Source organism: Solanum stenotomum, chromosome 11 (genome assembly GCF_019186545.1).
Source record: "Solanum stenotomum isolate F172 chromosome 11, ASM1918654v1, whole genome shotgun sequence".
Classification (NCBI taxonomy): Eukaryota; Viridiplantae; Streptophyta; class Magnoliopsida; order Solanales; family Solanaceae; genus Solanum; species Solanum stenotomum.
In genome coordinates, this window is record NC_064292.1 from 41,429,343 (window position 1) to 41,443,045 (window position 13,703).

At 36.7% G+C, this 13,703-nt stretch overlaps 1 protein-coding gene across 1 annotated transcript in view; it reads right to left on the reverse strand.

Annotated features, from left to right (window-relative positions):
- Positions 1–345: 345 nt before the first annotated feature.
- LOC125843609 (ALBINO3-like protein 2, chloroplastic) overlaps positions 346–13,703 on the reverse strand; it is a 36,449-nt gene continuing 23,091 nt past the window's right edge. Inside the window, exons 7-16 of the mRNA XM_049522752.1 lie at positions 13,496–13,555; positions 11,894–11,959; positions 8,205–8,252; positions 7,545–7,721; positions 7,395–7,450; positions 7,185–7,302; positions 6,817–6,906; positions 689–798; positions 451–574; positions 346–395 (exon numbers count right to left, since the gene is read on the reverse strand). Of these exons, the coding sequence (XP_049378709.1) occupies positions 363–395; positions 451–574; positions 689–798; positions 6,817–6,906; positions 7,185–7,302; positions 7,395–7,450; positions 7,545–7,721; positions 8,205–8,252; positions 11,894–11,959; positions 13,496–13,555 (882 nt within the window). The 3' untranslated portion in view covers positions 346–362. The remainder of the gene's footprint in view (positions 396–450; positions 575–688; positions 799–6,816; positions 6,907–7,184; positions 7,303–7,394; positions 7,451–7,544; positions 7,722–8,204; positions 8,253–11,893; positions 11,960–13,495; positions 13,556–13,703) is intronic.

The following is a 13,703-nucleotide window of genomic DNA, read 5'->3' on the forward strand; positions in this document are numbered from 1 at the left end:
TGGCAAGTTCGGGATAACTTATCCCGGGATTAATAATTAGTACCGGGATAAGTTATCCCTCTATTTGGGTGGTATAGTAATCCCGGGATAACTTATCCCGGGATAAAATAGGTAAATGACAAAAATGTCTCTTTCAACCCTTTTGTTATATCACTTTTTACATTAATGAAGGGTATTTTTGTAAACAAATAAATTGTTCTTAAAATTTATTATTTTGAATACAACAAACCAAACACTCAATAAAAAATAATCCCAACACAACTTATCCCATCATAACTAATCCCAACATAACTTATCTCAACATAACTTATCCCATCATAACTCATTTTCAAACCAAACGACCCCTTAGAGTTTTACTGAACTCAGTAATCTCTTCTCCTCCTAGTGACAAGGTCGTTACTGATAACATCCTCTTCATTTAATCTCTTCTCCTCCTAGTGACAAGGTCGTGTTACTGATAACATCCTCTTCATTTTCACATTGTTGCAGAAATTCTCTGTAAGACTCGTCATAAGCAGTAGCCATTTGCAGATAATTAATCGCATCCTTCTTGTGGCCAGCATTGATCAATGTACTGGAAAATAATCATGTACCACTTTAATCAATTGTAGAATTGGAATAAACAAGGTCTTCTAGAACTTGCTTTGAGAAAATAAACCATGTATCAAGAATTAAAACAAACTTTTACCTTGACAGTAGTACTAATCCGTCATAGTAATGGGCCTTGCTCTTTGGGTCATCTGGCTCTTTCAACGTGGCTATGCGTTCCAGGTGTGCAAGTCCCTCTCCCATCTTACCCTGTAAAGGAAAAGGAATGGCGCAATATCACTATGAGGAACCTACTTCCAGTATATAACTACGACACGAACTATCCTAGATTTTAGGCTTGGCTCAAGAAAGGAGAGGCCTTGAGTATCTGCCACTGACCAAGCCCAAAAATATGGCAAGTCAAGCTCATAACACCACAAGGAAAATAGAATTTGGGTCCAACTAAGCTCTGCTGAGAGAGCAACTTAGACAGTCATCATATTTAGAGGGCATAAACATGTCTAGAATCCTTAAATAGTATTGTCCGGCAATTATCTGGAGGTGTCGATATCCTTTCAGCTTCATCCACCATCCACACAAACTCTAGGCTCTGAGAAATCAGCCGACAACCAACCCACCTTCATATAATTTGCTTGATTCAATCTCAATTTGAGTCCAACAAGTGAGATGAGGAAAGAAAGGGAGTGAGGTTTAGCTAAAAAAGATTTTGAGAACCGGTATTCTTCAGAATTCTTAATGCTGGAGACCTCCAAAAACTTATGAACAAACTGTGGTCTAGTACGAACTAATTACAGAGACCCTAAAAAGACTCAACTGATCAGCTTCCTCTACATTTGCTTCCTTACACTAAAAATAAAAGTTTATAATATAATTCCACTTATTCATATCAAACATCTGTAAGTAGAAGACACCTTTCGATGTAAGTTGAGCAGCTCCTCACATCTTTTCTTATGGGAATCATCACAGTCGGGAAAACTCACTATGAATCATCTCTACAGTAGAACTTTATCATCAAAATGAGGGGAAACCATTAATGTCTTCTGTTCCGGAACTATAATAGGTTCTTAGCGTTTCCACCTATTCTTGTGGACTGCTTCCTTGTATCTTCCTTCTCCCTTCAAGGATTGGTCTAAGAAGAGAGCCAAGGACTAATTTGAATTCGCGCTTAGATAAATATACTAAGGAGAGTAAAGTGAACAATTTATCTCTGACTTTCATTGAACAAGCTAAAAATGTTTTATTACATGATATCTGCAAAACTAAATTACTCGGTAAGTTGATAGCCCATATCTATAGACAATATGTTTCAACATCATCACAAGCTAACAGCCCATATCTGAGAGTTATATATATATGCCTCAAATTCTTTACAAAGATGTACATCCACTCATTAGCTTTTGATGATCTTCAAGCAGAAACTATTATATATGTCTAAAAGTTAGACAAATTGAGCTGAGCTAATATTGCTACTTGTATTAGACATGAACTTCTCCGTTACAACGAGCAACTTTTGATCCATTTTCATCTGATTACTATCCAATTCTTTTACTTCCCCATTAGAAGAAGGCAGTTTTCGGTTTAAATAACCTAAGACTGGGCTAGTACCTTGCATTAAAGACCCCCTATTATGAAGCTTGCAATGCGGCTTACAAGTCCGAACCACCCCTCGTTAGGCTTGTTTTCAGGGATAATAATCACTGATCTAGTTTGATCATTCATCATAACCAAAACAAATCTACCATACTTATTGTGCTGAAGTTTAGCTAATTTAGAAATAGTGAAAAAAGTAAAGAGAGAACATGCAATGGCTAGGATTTCCTTCAATAAATGGACAAGGCAGAAATACAGGGAGGAACAGTAATCAGTTTGTCTAGAATATGGAGAGGAGAGGGGGAAGAGCAGCTAGGTATTGGGGGAGGCCAGGTTGAATCCTCACTATCATTATATAGAAGAGCAGCAATCAGGCATCAGCAGGTCTAGGGGCATGTGGGGTCTATAAGAATAAAACATATTCCCTCCGTTTCAATTTGTTTGTCCTATTTTGACTTGGCATGGAGTATAAAAAAGTAAAGAAGACTTTTGAATCTTGTGGTCTTAAATTAAAGATATGTCAAATGAACCAAAATCTCCTTTAATCTTGTGGTCTTAAACATGTCATGTGGAAAGTTGAAATTAAAGAGTTGCCAAAAAGGAAAGAGGCATACTTTTTGAAACGGACTAAAAAGAAAAGTAGGACAAGCAAATTGAAACGGAGAGAGTATATTGTAACACCCAGAAAATTTTTGAACTAAGACTCGAACCATCCTTTGTTGTGAGTAGGATTTTACCAAGGAATTTAAAATTTCTCAAGTATTAAGGTCAAGTCACTAGATGCAGCACCTCGAGTTCCAAAAAAAACTAAATTGGAAATAGCAAAATCTGAAATTTTGTAAGTTATGCTTAAGTTATGAGTTTTGAGTCAACTTCAAACGACCATAACTCTCAGTACAGGATGAGTTAGGTGTGCCATGAGATGGAAAATGAAAGGTCTTTGAATTATCTTTCCAATGCCATCGAGTTTGCTAAGTTTCGAGGTCGGATGAGTGAGATATGCCTTTTTGAAGTCAAAAAGTTACCCGAAAATAGTAAGGGGTATTTTGGTCTTTTCCTTACCCAATCAAATATAATTCGTTTTTAGTAAGGTTTTAAGGGTCTAATCCGATTAGGTTCAGTTTTATAATCCTAATATATGCCTAGGGTTTTAGTTGAGAGTTCAAGAAGAGAAAAGAGGAGAGGATCAAAGTGTTCGTCGAGGTTCTTGAGTTTTATTGCGGATTTTCGCCATGGGTTTAATCCCTAAGAGTTACGTAAGCTTCCATAGTGTTGGGTTCATTCACCCACACGCCAATCATGAGTTTCTTTTGCGAATCTATCCATAAATATTGAGCAATTTAATTTCTTGATGAGTTCTTGATAAGTGTTCTTGAAGTTTCTTTATCAATTAAGTTTTGATATAAGATTCTACTTGGGTCAACCTCAAACGACCATATCTCTTAGAATATAAAGAAAGAGTTACGTGAGTCATAACCTATTAAATTAAAGGTATTTGAATCTACTTTCGAACGCCACCAATTTCGTGTCAATCTAATTTCTGAGTAAAAAGTTATGACTATTTTAGTAACCTATACAGTGCTGTTACGAATTTAGCTGACGGAAAAACATTAAAAAGGGTTGTTTTTGTTTTTTTACCTCCAAGAAAACCCTAAACGAATTTATTGATTAATAAAAGGCTCAAAACAATCAGATTTTCATCTTTTAGTCCATCATTCTCTTCTCTCTCAAACCCTAGGGTAAAACTCTAAGGAAAAATCGAAGTAGAAGACTCCATTCAAGATTCTTTCCATCTTTTTCAAGATTCTTCTTCAAGGTAAGATTTTCTTCAAGAATTCCATTATTTCCAACTCAAGTTCCTCCATACAATTATGAATCACTAATGAAAATCATAAATCTTAGCCATAGAGATTTCAAGAAATTAATTCAAGAATCTCAAGAAAGGTTTTCTTGATTGTTTACCTTCAAGCTAGGGTTTCAAGACTTCTAATCAAGTTCTTCTTTAAGAACCTTGTTTTTTTCAAGTATGTAAGGTTATCATAGTGTTGGACTAGTTCGTCCTCACACCCTATATCTTCTTTCAAATCAGTAAAAGAGGAATCTAGGATTCTACCCCCCTAAATTTGAGTATTCTTGAGATAATTTGATTTGAGTTCTTGAGTTCATGGTTCTTTTAAAAATTCTATTTCTAATTATTGAGTTTCCATATTTTTATTGAGATCCTTGAGTTGATTTGTTCATGTCTATAATTCAGCATGAACCCTATTTTGAGTTATAAATCTTGAGAAGTTTTTCAAAGCAAACACTTGAGTTTTAAACTGAGTTTTGAGGAAGTAAGTATGAGAATGAGAAGAGTCGTATACATGAGTTCCATATTGTTATTTAGACCCTTGAGACGAGTCGTTCATGCCCATAAATCCCACATGAACTCCATCATTTGAGTATCTTTAAGAGGAGTAGTAACTTCAAGTTCTAAGTCTGGAGTATTGAGTTCCTAATCATTTTGGGATATATTCCTAATCATGGGGCTACTACATGTTACCCATGAAGGTCCTTGAGTTGAGTAGTTCATGCCCATAATTTCGCATGAACCCTATGAGTCGAGCAGTCTTGAGATGAGAGGTATCATTGAGACCTTGAGTTAAGTAGTTCATGCCCATAATTCCGCATGAACCCTCCGAGTCGAGCATTCTTGAGATGAGTAGTATCATCGACTCCTTGAGTTCTTGAGTTCCAAGTATTGAGTTCTATGCATGGTTATTGAAAACCTTGAATTGAGTCGTTTACGTCCATAATTCGGCATGAACCCTATTTTAAGAAGATTTTTTACAAATTGTTTTATCACTTGTTTTAAAGACTTGAGCACTGAGTTGAGGAAGAGTAGAGTTGAGTTCATTTTCTTTAAAATGATATATGGGAACTAAGTATTCCCAAGAGTAAATGTTTTTACATTTAAGATGAGAGGAGACTGAGATTTCCAAAAGAGTTTTGAGCAATTTGAGTACCATCTCTTTTAAGAGAGATTTTTGAGTAATAATCTCAAAACACAGAAAGAGTTATGTTTTTAAACATATGAGCTAGTTATATTTTGGGAGTAGTATTGAGCACCGATATTGGGGAGAGTTCAGACAACTCACAGCCCCCATAAACCATGTAGCCAACGTGGGTAGAAAGGGTCATACTTTTTAGATGATTCCTTAATGCTTTTTAGCATAGACTAGTGGATCCACTTAGTAGTAGGCCTTATACCCCTGGCAAAGTATAGGACAGTTCTGGCAGCGTGGGCGAGACGTTGTATCATCACATAGCTCATAGTGATGATTGTCAGTTAGAGAAACTCCCACAGAGATATTTTGTATTCTTATATACACAGAGTTTATTTTGTATTTTCATATACAAACAGAGTTATTTTGTATCCTTGCATACAAACTTAGTTATTATTGTATTCTTAAATAAATTGAGTTGCTTTCTACTGTTTTAAAAGCTTTCCATATATTGCATCTTTAATTGTTGTTTTATATTGAGTTGAGTATCCAGATTCGAGTATCTTATTATTGAGTTGTTCCTTCTTTAACTGAGTTGAATATCTCCTTATTGAGTTGAGTCTTATTTTCTTTGAGTCGAGTTGAACCATGTTTCTTTGAGTTGAGTTGAGTTGAGTAAGTTGATAAGAGGTAAGTATGTTTCCTTTTTATCAAGTTCAAGCCTATATTTATGCTTTAGAATTCCCTTACATGCTCGTACATTCCACGTACTGAGCCAGTTGGCCTGCATCGTTTCATGATGCAGATACAGGTATTCAGGATCATCAACGGGCGTTTCGTTGAGGTCATGTGATATTCTAGTCAGCTTTGGTGAGCCTTCTTATATTCCAGAGGATTTTACCTTTACCTTACAATTAGTAGTTTTGAGATGTCATGGGTCTTGTCCCGATATCTTTCTATAATAGTAGAGGCTTTATAGATAGATAGAGTGGAAGAGTTTTCTATAATTACTTTCTTTTGAGTATTGTTCAGACTTTCTTAAAGTTCACTATTGGTGTTCAATGAATTTAATTCAGTTTTAAGCTTTTGCATGCTTGAGTTAGTCTTCCGCTTGTAGTCAGGGTTCGCTTGGGGACCAACAATGATTCTTGAGTGCCGGCCACGTCCAGGGTGTAGACTCGGGTCGTGACATATATAAAAATGGAAGATGAAGGATTGAGGAATTTCAAGGTAATCATACTTCAAACATACTGTAGATTCTGAGGAATTTCACAACATTTGAATAGAAAAGAGAACTAAGATGAAACTTCTAGCAACTACAACCCCAGAGGAAAAGGAAGAGGGAAATTTTGTATAGAAACCTTCTCATCTGAAAATCCATTTAAAATTATACCACAATAGAGTTTCAATAGTCCAACCCACTCAAAGTGTACCAAAATAAATCCCCTATATGCATGGGTTCTCTATTGTCGTCAGTCCGCCATGTCATGGAATCAGGTAAATGATGCAAGGTACTCAATATCTGTGACTAGAATTATTATTGATTTATGTCAAGTAAATATGATGTCTGAGATGAACTTGAATGGAGTGGTCAGTGAGAATTCATATAGCCGATCCCAATTTGATTAGGATCGAAGCATAGTAGTTGTATTTATAAGTCAATCATCAAGCCAAGTTCTCAAAACACCATTACCTGCCGTATACAGGCAACACCTGCCCATTGAGATGATAGAATCAGCAGATCAACATCCTCAATTTCCTTTTGATTCTCCTTTAGCAGAAGCTGAACTTGCAGAAATTGACTTTGATCAGTAACAAATCAACTCTGCTGGATTATAGCAGCCAAGTTAAGTTCACTTAAAAAAATGAAGTTTTCTGCAGAGTAAACTGCATACTGCATAAACTTTAAAAGGTCCCAAATATAGAAAAACCGATTTTGACTTTCCCAAGTTCAGTCACCCTTTCCATGAACTGAAATTAATAATGTTCAGGAAATTCTTAGTCCACGAAAGCAAATTGATATTCTTCATCAAGAAGATCAGTAAGACTTCAAACTCAAACCTTAGCAATAGTACGTTCCAAGTATTCAGTAGCTTCTGGTAAGGAACCATCTTGCAACAGTGTCTGGCCAATAATAAGCAAAGCTCGAACATTCTTGGGATCCTTGGCAATAGCAAGTCTGTAACACATATATTAAAAAGAGGATGTTACAGAGAAGAAAAGAAAAGAAATGAGGCGGTGAGGATTGCTTTTATTAGCGGAGAGAAATACCGTAGAAAGGACATAGCTTCATCTTTACGTCCTCCTGCTAAGTGTTTGATCGAAAGCTGATGAGGTTTCAACAAACAAAGATTTAGAAAGCAGCAAAAAAAATTCAACATTTCAAGTCTCAATATCAGGAAAAAAAAAATAGTTACTAACATTAACCAATTCTTGAGGTGATAGGTTCTGGACAGATATTTTGCTCTGATTTTTTGATGGATCTATTTTGATTTCTCCAGGATTAACCAACTCTTTCGGATGTGCACCTTCTAATTGAGGATCCTTCTGATGTAGCCCCAGTTTCTTGCGAACATCTGGATGCTTTAGAGATAGTTGCTGTATATAAAAAGGTAATGAGTTCTTAGAAATTATTTCTTTCCAATATTCACCACACCCATTGATTCATGAAGACGTGCAAAGTGCAACCTTAAGAAGCAACATTTTTTAACCACCTCTATTGGACAAGGAAAAATTTACAAAAGAGAATGCCAGCTATGTACGATTTGCTAGACAGACTGTGTCTAGAGGGAGCGGAAGTAAGAAAAAGAGGAGATCATAGACATTTTCCAAGGGAAGTTTGAAGAAAAATGTCTATCTTCATTATCTAGTAGTTCATCTATCATGCTCTCTTTCCACGTTAGGAGGAGTAAAAAGAAAATTTGAAACTTAATGCCTTTTGTGCAATAAGACCTCTTGGCATCTAATGCATAACACGAGAGGTTACAAAAACTTCCTACTTCAGCATTTATCCAATGCCCAGTCAAGCAAGAAATAAAGTTGGGATGAGGAGCCTTAGGAAGAATACTTCAGAAGAGATACCTGAATAACAGTCATCGAACTATTGGTAAGCCAAAACACTAAACTCCCCTGAAAAATAGAAAAATAAACAAAAACTTAATGTCATGCACACAATCCTTTGTCAGATATATCAAGATAGAAGGGCAAGCGAATGAGTCAGAAAGACAATGCAATTATTTTATTTTTCAACCCCCTCTCCAACCCAACACCGAAAATTTTAAGAATATTAAAGAAACAATTAGTGACCCATCAATGTTATATCTATTTGTATGTGATCAGTCCACCACTGCTACCATTCTTTCACATAAGCCTGACAGACAACCAAATCAAGTTGCTCCATCCATCATCAACTTCAAAATCCGTAGGGGCTACTATTTGTATGTGATCAGCCCACCACTGCTACCATTTTATATTGTACTATTGGGGTAGTCTCGTCAGGTCATATTTCAATTGGAAACTCATTAACTTCCAAAGCCTCTGCTTTCACCAATTTCAAACAACCATTAGATGTACCACTAGTTCATCACGATATCAATTACATTAATTGCATGTCTTATACCCAGTACAATCCAACTCTGACGCTACGAAAAAAGAGAACAGCTCACAAGAGAAACTAACCCTATCAAACAAAAACATTAAATCATGATATACTACTTGCAATCCATCCAATTATAATATGGTTTGAGTCTGTTAACTTTATAAGAGCAAGAGATAGGCCCATAGAGCTGCAAATTACAATGACAAAAATCTCATACAGTGCCAGAAAGCCTAAGTAGACATATTCAAGCTAGACATGATGCAAACCACCTAGAAAAGCGAGAACATCCCGACTATTCCAATTCATAGCTGAAAAAACAGTATATTTACAATACCATAAACCCTTTTTTTCTTAAATCAAGAAAACAATTTTAAGATAAAAAGGGGTCACAAAGAATGGACACAAAAGTCAAAAGTGTGCCACCATTAATGTAACACCCCGTATCCAAAAATAGAGATTTCAGATTTCTGGTGTTACAGGTGGCACTCACGGACACCATCCACGGACCGTAGATGGACTCACGGTCCGTCCTGCAGGTCCGTGGTTCGTGACAGAAAACTTCCCCAGAACTAAGTCAGAAAATTTGGTTAAGTGTTGACCCACGGCCGGACTTACGGTCCGTAGGGCAGGTCACGGATCGTAGTTCGTGTCCGTGGATCGATGCCCCAAAAGCCCAGCTTCAATCCTGAACTACGGTTGACCAGCACGGACCGTCGTTCGATCCACGGTCCGTAGGTCTGACCGTAGATCAAAGGTTAGCAGCCAGTTAGCTGAAAATTCTGATGGGTCAACTTCAGATGGTCATAACTTTTAGCACAAAATGAATTAGGTGCCCCATGACCTATGGTTAGATAGATAATTGAATTATCTTTCCAACGCCACTGAGTTTGCTAAATTCCGACCTCCGAGTAAAAAGTTATGTCCATTTTAGTGAAGCCCTGTCGGGCAGACTCGATCTACGGACCCAATCGACGGACCGTCAGTCCATTCCGTCGATCACTCCGACAGCAGTTAATTCAGGGGTCTTTTGGTCTTTTCCTATTTCGTTTAACCCCTAAGATACGTCGTTTAAACCTTAAATCATGAGGTTTTAATTAGTTTAAGCCTAGAAACATAACTAGAACTTACCTTAGTCAAAATCATTAATCAAAACTTAGAAAATTAGAACGCTAAAAGGAGAAGAGAAGTCAAGAACCCTAGTTCAAGAACGTAGCAAGGTTCCATCAGTTCCAGCCCCGAAATCGAAAGATTTCTCCGTGGAATTCGTCGCCAGGTATGTGGGATTTCACTAGTGGGTTCCTTTCGCCCATTAGGTCCCTAGAATTCAGTCAGATTCTTGATTCCATGATTATGAACAGACCTAGGGTTTCTAGAATTACAGCAGATCATCATGAATTAGTTATTTAAATGTTCTAAATCAGATTATCATGTTATTGCTCAGTTTATCGTATAAATTTCAGAACCCTAGCTATGTATTTCATTAGTTCTTGAATTACACATGCAAGGTCAGATATTTCAGTTATTCAGATATACATGCTCCAGTTTTATGCCACATTATCAGTATATTTCAGCATAAACCCTATTTTGAGTTATAAATCATGAGAAGCTTTTCTTTAAGACAACACTTGAGTTTTAAACTGAGTTTTTGAGAAAGTTAAGATGAGTTTTGAGAAAGAGCTTCTAAAACATGATTAGTATGACAATTGAGTAGGTCATCAATGTATGAATAGTATGGTATCTAGATATACCATCAATGTTTATGCAGTATGACTTCCCAAGTCATCAATGATCAGAGTATTGTTTTCTAAAAAGGAGTTTTCAAGTATGAGTATCTACATGTCAGTATTTTAAGCTATTCAGTATTTCAGTCATAATATATTCAGTTATACATGCCTCAGTTTATGAATGCATCATTATCAGATTAATTGTTGCATTCTCAGTTTGCATGTTCAGTTTCGAGCTATCCAGTATTTACAGAAATTCAGTCATAACCAGTTAACCACTTAATTCATTGGGAGTAGCATAATACCGAGTTGGACTAGGGTTTCAGCGTACCCATATAGTCCCAGAACTACGAGCCACGTAGGTGTAAGTCCCCTCTGTGGGCAACATCAGTTTAGTGATCACGCCAGCATGCCTCTATACCTCTGGCAGGGTATATTGGGTCCTCTCGATGGGGCGTATACATCGGACTCCACATTTAGCTCATGTGGTTTTATGTCGGTTATTAGTAGCTCCCACAGTTCAGTCAGACTCTATTGCATTGACCATATTTCAGTACAGTCAGTATTCAGTCTCAGCATGTTATAAATTTGGTCATTGCATCAGTTAGCTCAGTATTCAGTATTTTCAGTATCTATATCATGTTCAGATTATTTCATTGCTTTATTGCTTTGTTCAGTTATATGTTATTTCAGCTTTACTCTATCCTGCATGCTCAGTACCTTTCAAGTACTGACGCATACGTGCGCTACATCTTCTCGTGATGTAGGTTCAGGTTCTCAGCATCCAGATCACGCTTAGATCGGTTCCCGATCTCCAGTTCAGCAGAATCAGTGGTGAGTCCTCATTCTCCGAGGACAATAGTCATGAGTTTCTTTTCAGTATTTTTAGTCTTTAGTTTCAGTTTTGCTAGACCTAGTTGGGGCATGTCCCAACATTTCTAGTCAGTTTAGAGGCTTATTTCAGACATAGTTAGATTCAGCTTAGTATTGAGTTAATATCTTCTTTGTATTAAACTCATCAGTTTTCATTTATCTCAGTTATAGTATATAGGTATTCCCCATCTTTTCAGATTTATTTATGATTTAGCTTCCGCATCAGTTTATTATCTTTAGTATGCTCATGATCATGCCAGCAGGGTTAGCTTGGGATCACTTGTGGTCCTAGGTCCCGTGTCCGCGTCTCGGGGGTAGCTCGGGGTGTGACAATTAACAACTTTCAAGAAAACAATGACTCCAGCTATTGTTGAGACCAATAAATTAACAGGACATAAACCAGGGAAACCAACATAAACAGTTCAAAGATCAAAAGCCAGTTTCCTTCTTCAAGTTAACTTAAAATTGGACCACAAAGCTCAAAATAATAAAGGAAAACATGGGATGCCAACTTTAAACATAAAAATGGACAAATCCTACAGCACATATTTTGTTGGAATCAAATGGTTGATTACCTGGGGCATATTGAACGTAATAAATAAAATCACTAACGTCAGGACTCCCAAGTACTTCTGGTAGTACTGTAACCAAAAAAAAAAGAAGCAAAAGTGTTAAGACTTACATCTCAAAGTTATCATCAGGAAAACAGAAAACTATTGATAACATACTAATGATCTATGTTGCTCGGACTCTCCAAAAATGATGCCACACCCATGCGGATCTTTAAAAAATGCACTACTTTTGAAGGATCCAACACGCACTCGTCGACATTTTTGAAGAGTTTGAGCATCATAGCTAATGATCACTAGTTTCTTGAGGGGATTCCAGAATTTAGAGTAAGGGGGTTTAAAGATGTACACCCTGTGTGTTTAAAGTTGTCCTTTGTTCTGTGTTGAAGGTTTATGAGCCTACATTTGAGAGTTTTTCCATAACATCTCATACGTTCGTGGACATCAGATTTGATTTATTAATATCTTAACAAAGATTTTTTTATTTTTGATGAAGTAAGATGCTGTATTTGAAAGGCATCAAGGAGATGCAAGTTACATACACAAAAACATGGTTAACTCCTGAGAACAAAAACACCTATCTAATCAGGGAGTTAGCCACAAGCAAAAGCCAAAAGAATGGTCACTGAGCCTTATTGACGAAGCTAATGAAATCTAAGAGGGGTAATATATCATTAACATGGGATAAATTTTTCCAATGGAAGAGGTTAATAAGGCAAAAGGATTTCAAACTGCTAATCCAAAAATGAAAGATGAATTGTATTTTGAACTTGCATTTTGGGTGTCAAGAATTTTGTATAGAGGAGGCTGACTCCATACCACACTTTTTGGAAGCCTTGTGAAATATATAGGCCTTTTACTTTCTGTTCTAGAGTGGCCAGGCCCAGCACTACCTTATGCTGATGAATAATACGTTAACATTATCAAAAAATAATTTTATATCTCTAGATACTTAAATTATATTTCAAAGGATTGAAAAATTGATATCCGAATGCACTTCACAAATTCTATGATTTGATACTCGTACTCCGAAACTAGTCATTCTTTTTGGATAGGAGGATAGAATCTTGGGTAAAAGGACAAATATACCCCCGAACTATCGTAAATGGTATGCAGATACCCTTCGTTATACTTTTGGGACATAGGTGCTCCTACCGTCCAAAAACTAGAGCATATATGCCCTTCACTCTAATGGAAGACTAAATAGGGACACATGGCACAATATTATCCGTCGATCCGATATTTAATAAATGTTGGATCGATGGATAAGATTATGACACGTGTATGTCCGTTAGTATAAAGGGTATATATGCTCTAGTTTTTGGACGGCAGGGGCACCAATGTCCCAAAAGTATGACGGAGGGTATCTACATACCATTTACGATAGTTCAGGGGTATATTTGTCCTTTTTCCCTAGAATCTTTTAGATTTTCTCAAATTCGTCGGATAACTATGGTAATAAGATAATCGATAAGTTAAAGATGTACCTCTACAAATGGAGTTTGAATAGAGATTGGTTCAGTCCCTTTATTACGCAGAAAATGACGAAAATCACTTCTAGATCAAAGTATGAGGATATATCACATAAATTTCTGACAGATTACTGACCTTGGCTATTAATCCCACGGGTCCACTCATTTTTTCAACTGAAGATTTCTGAAAGGATACCTGGTAGAAAGAGAGAGATCATCACTATCAAAAAGCATGGAGAAAAAACATCTCGAATATCACTTGCATAAGAAACTAAACCAAGCTCACTATACTATATACTCGAATACAGAAACTTCTCCCCCCCCCCCCCCCCCCCCCCCCCCCC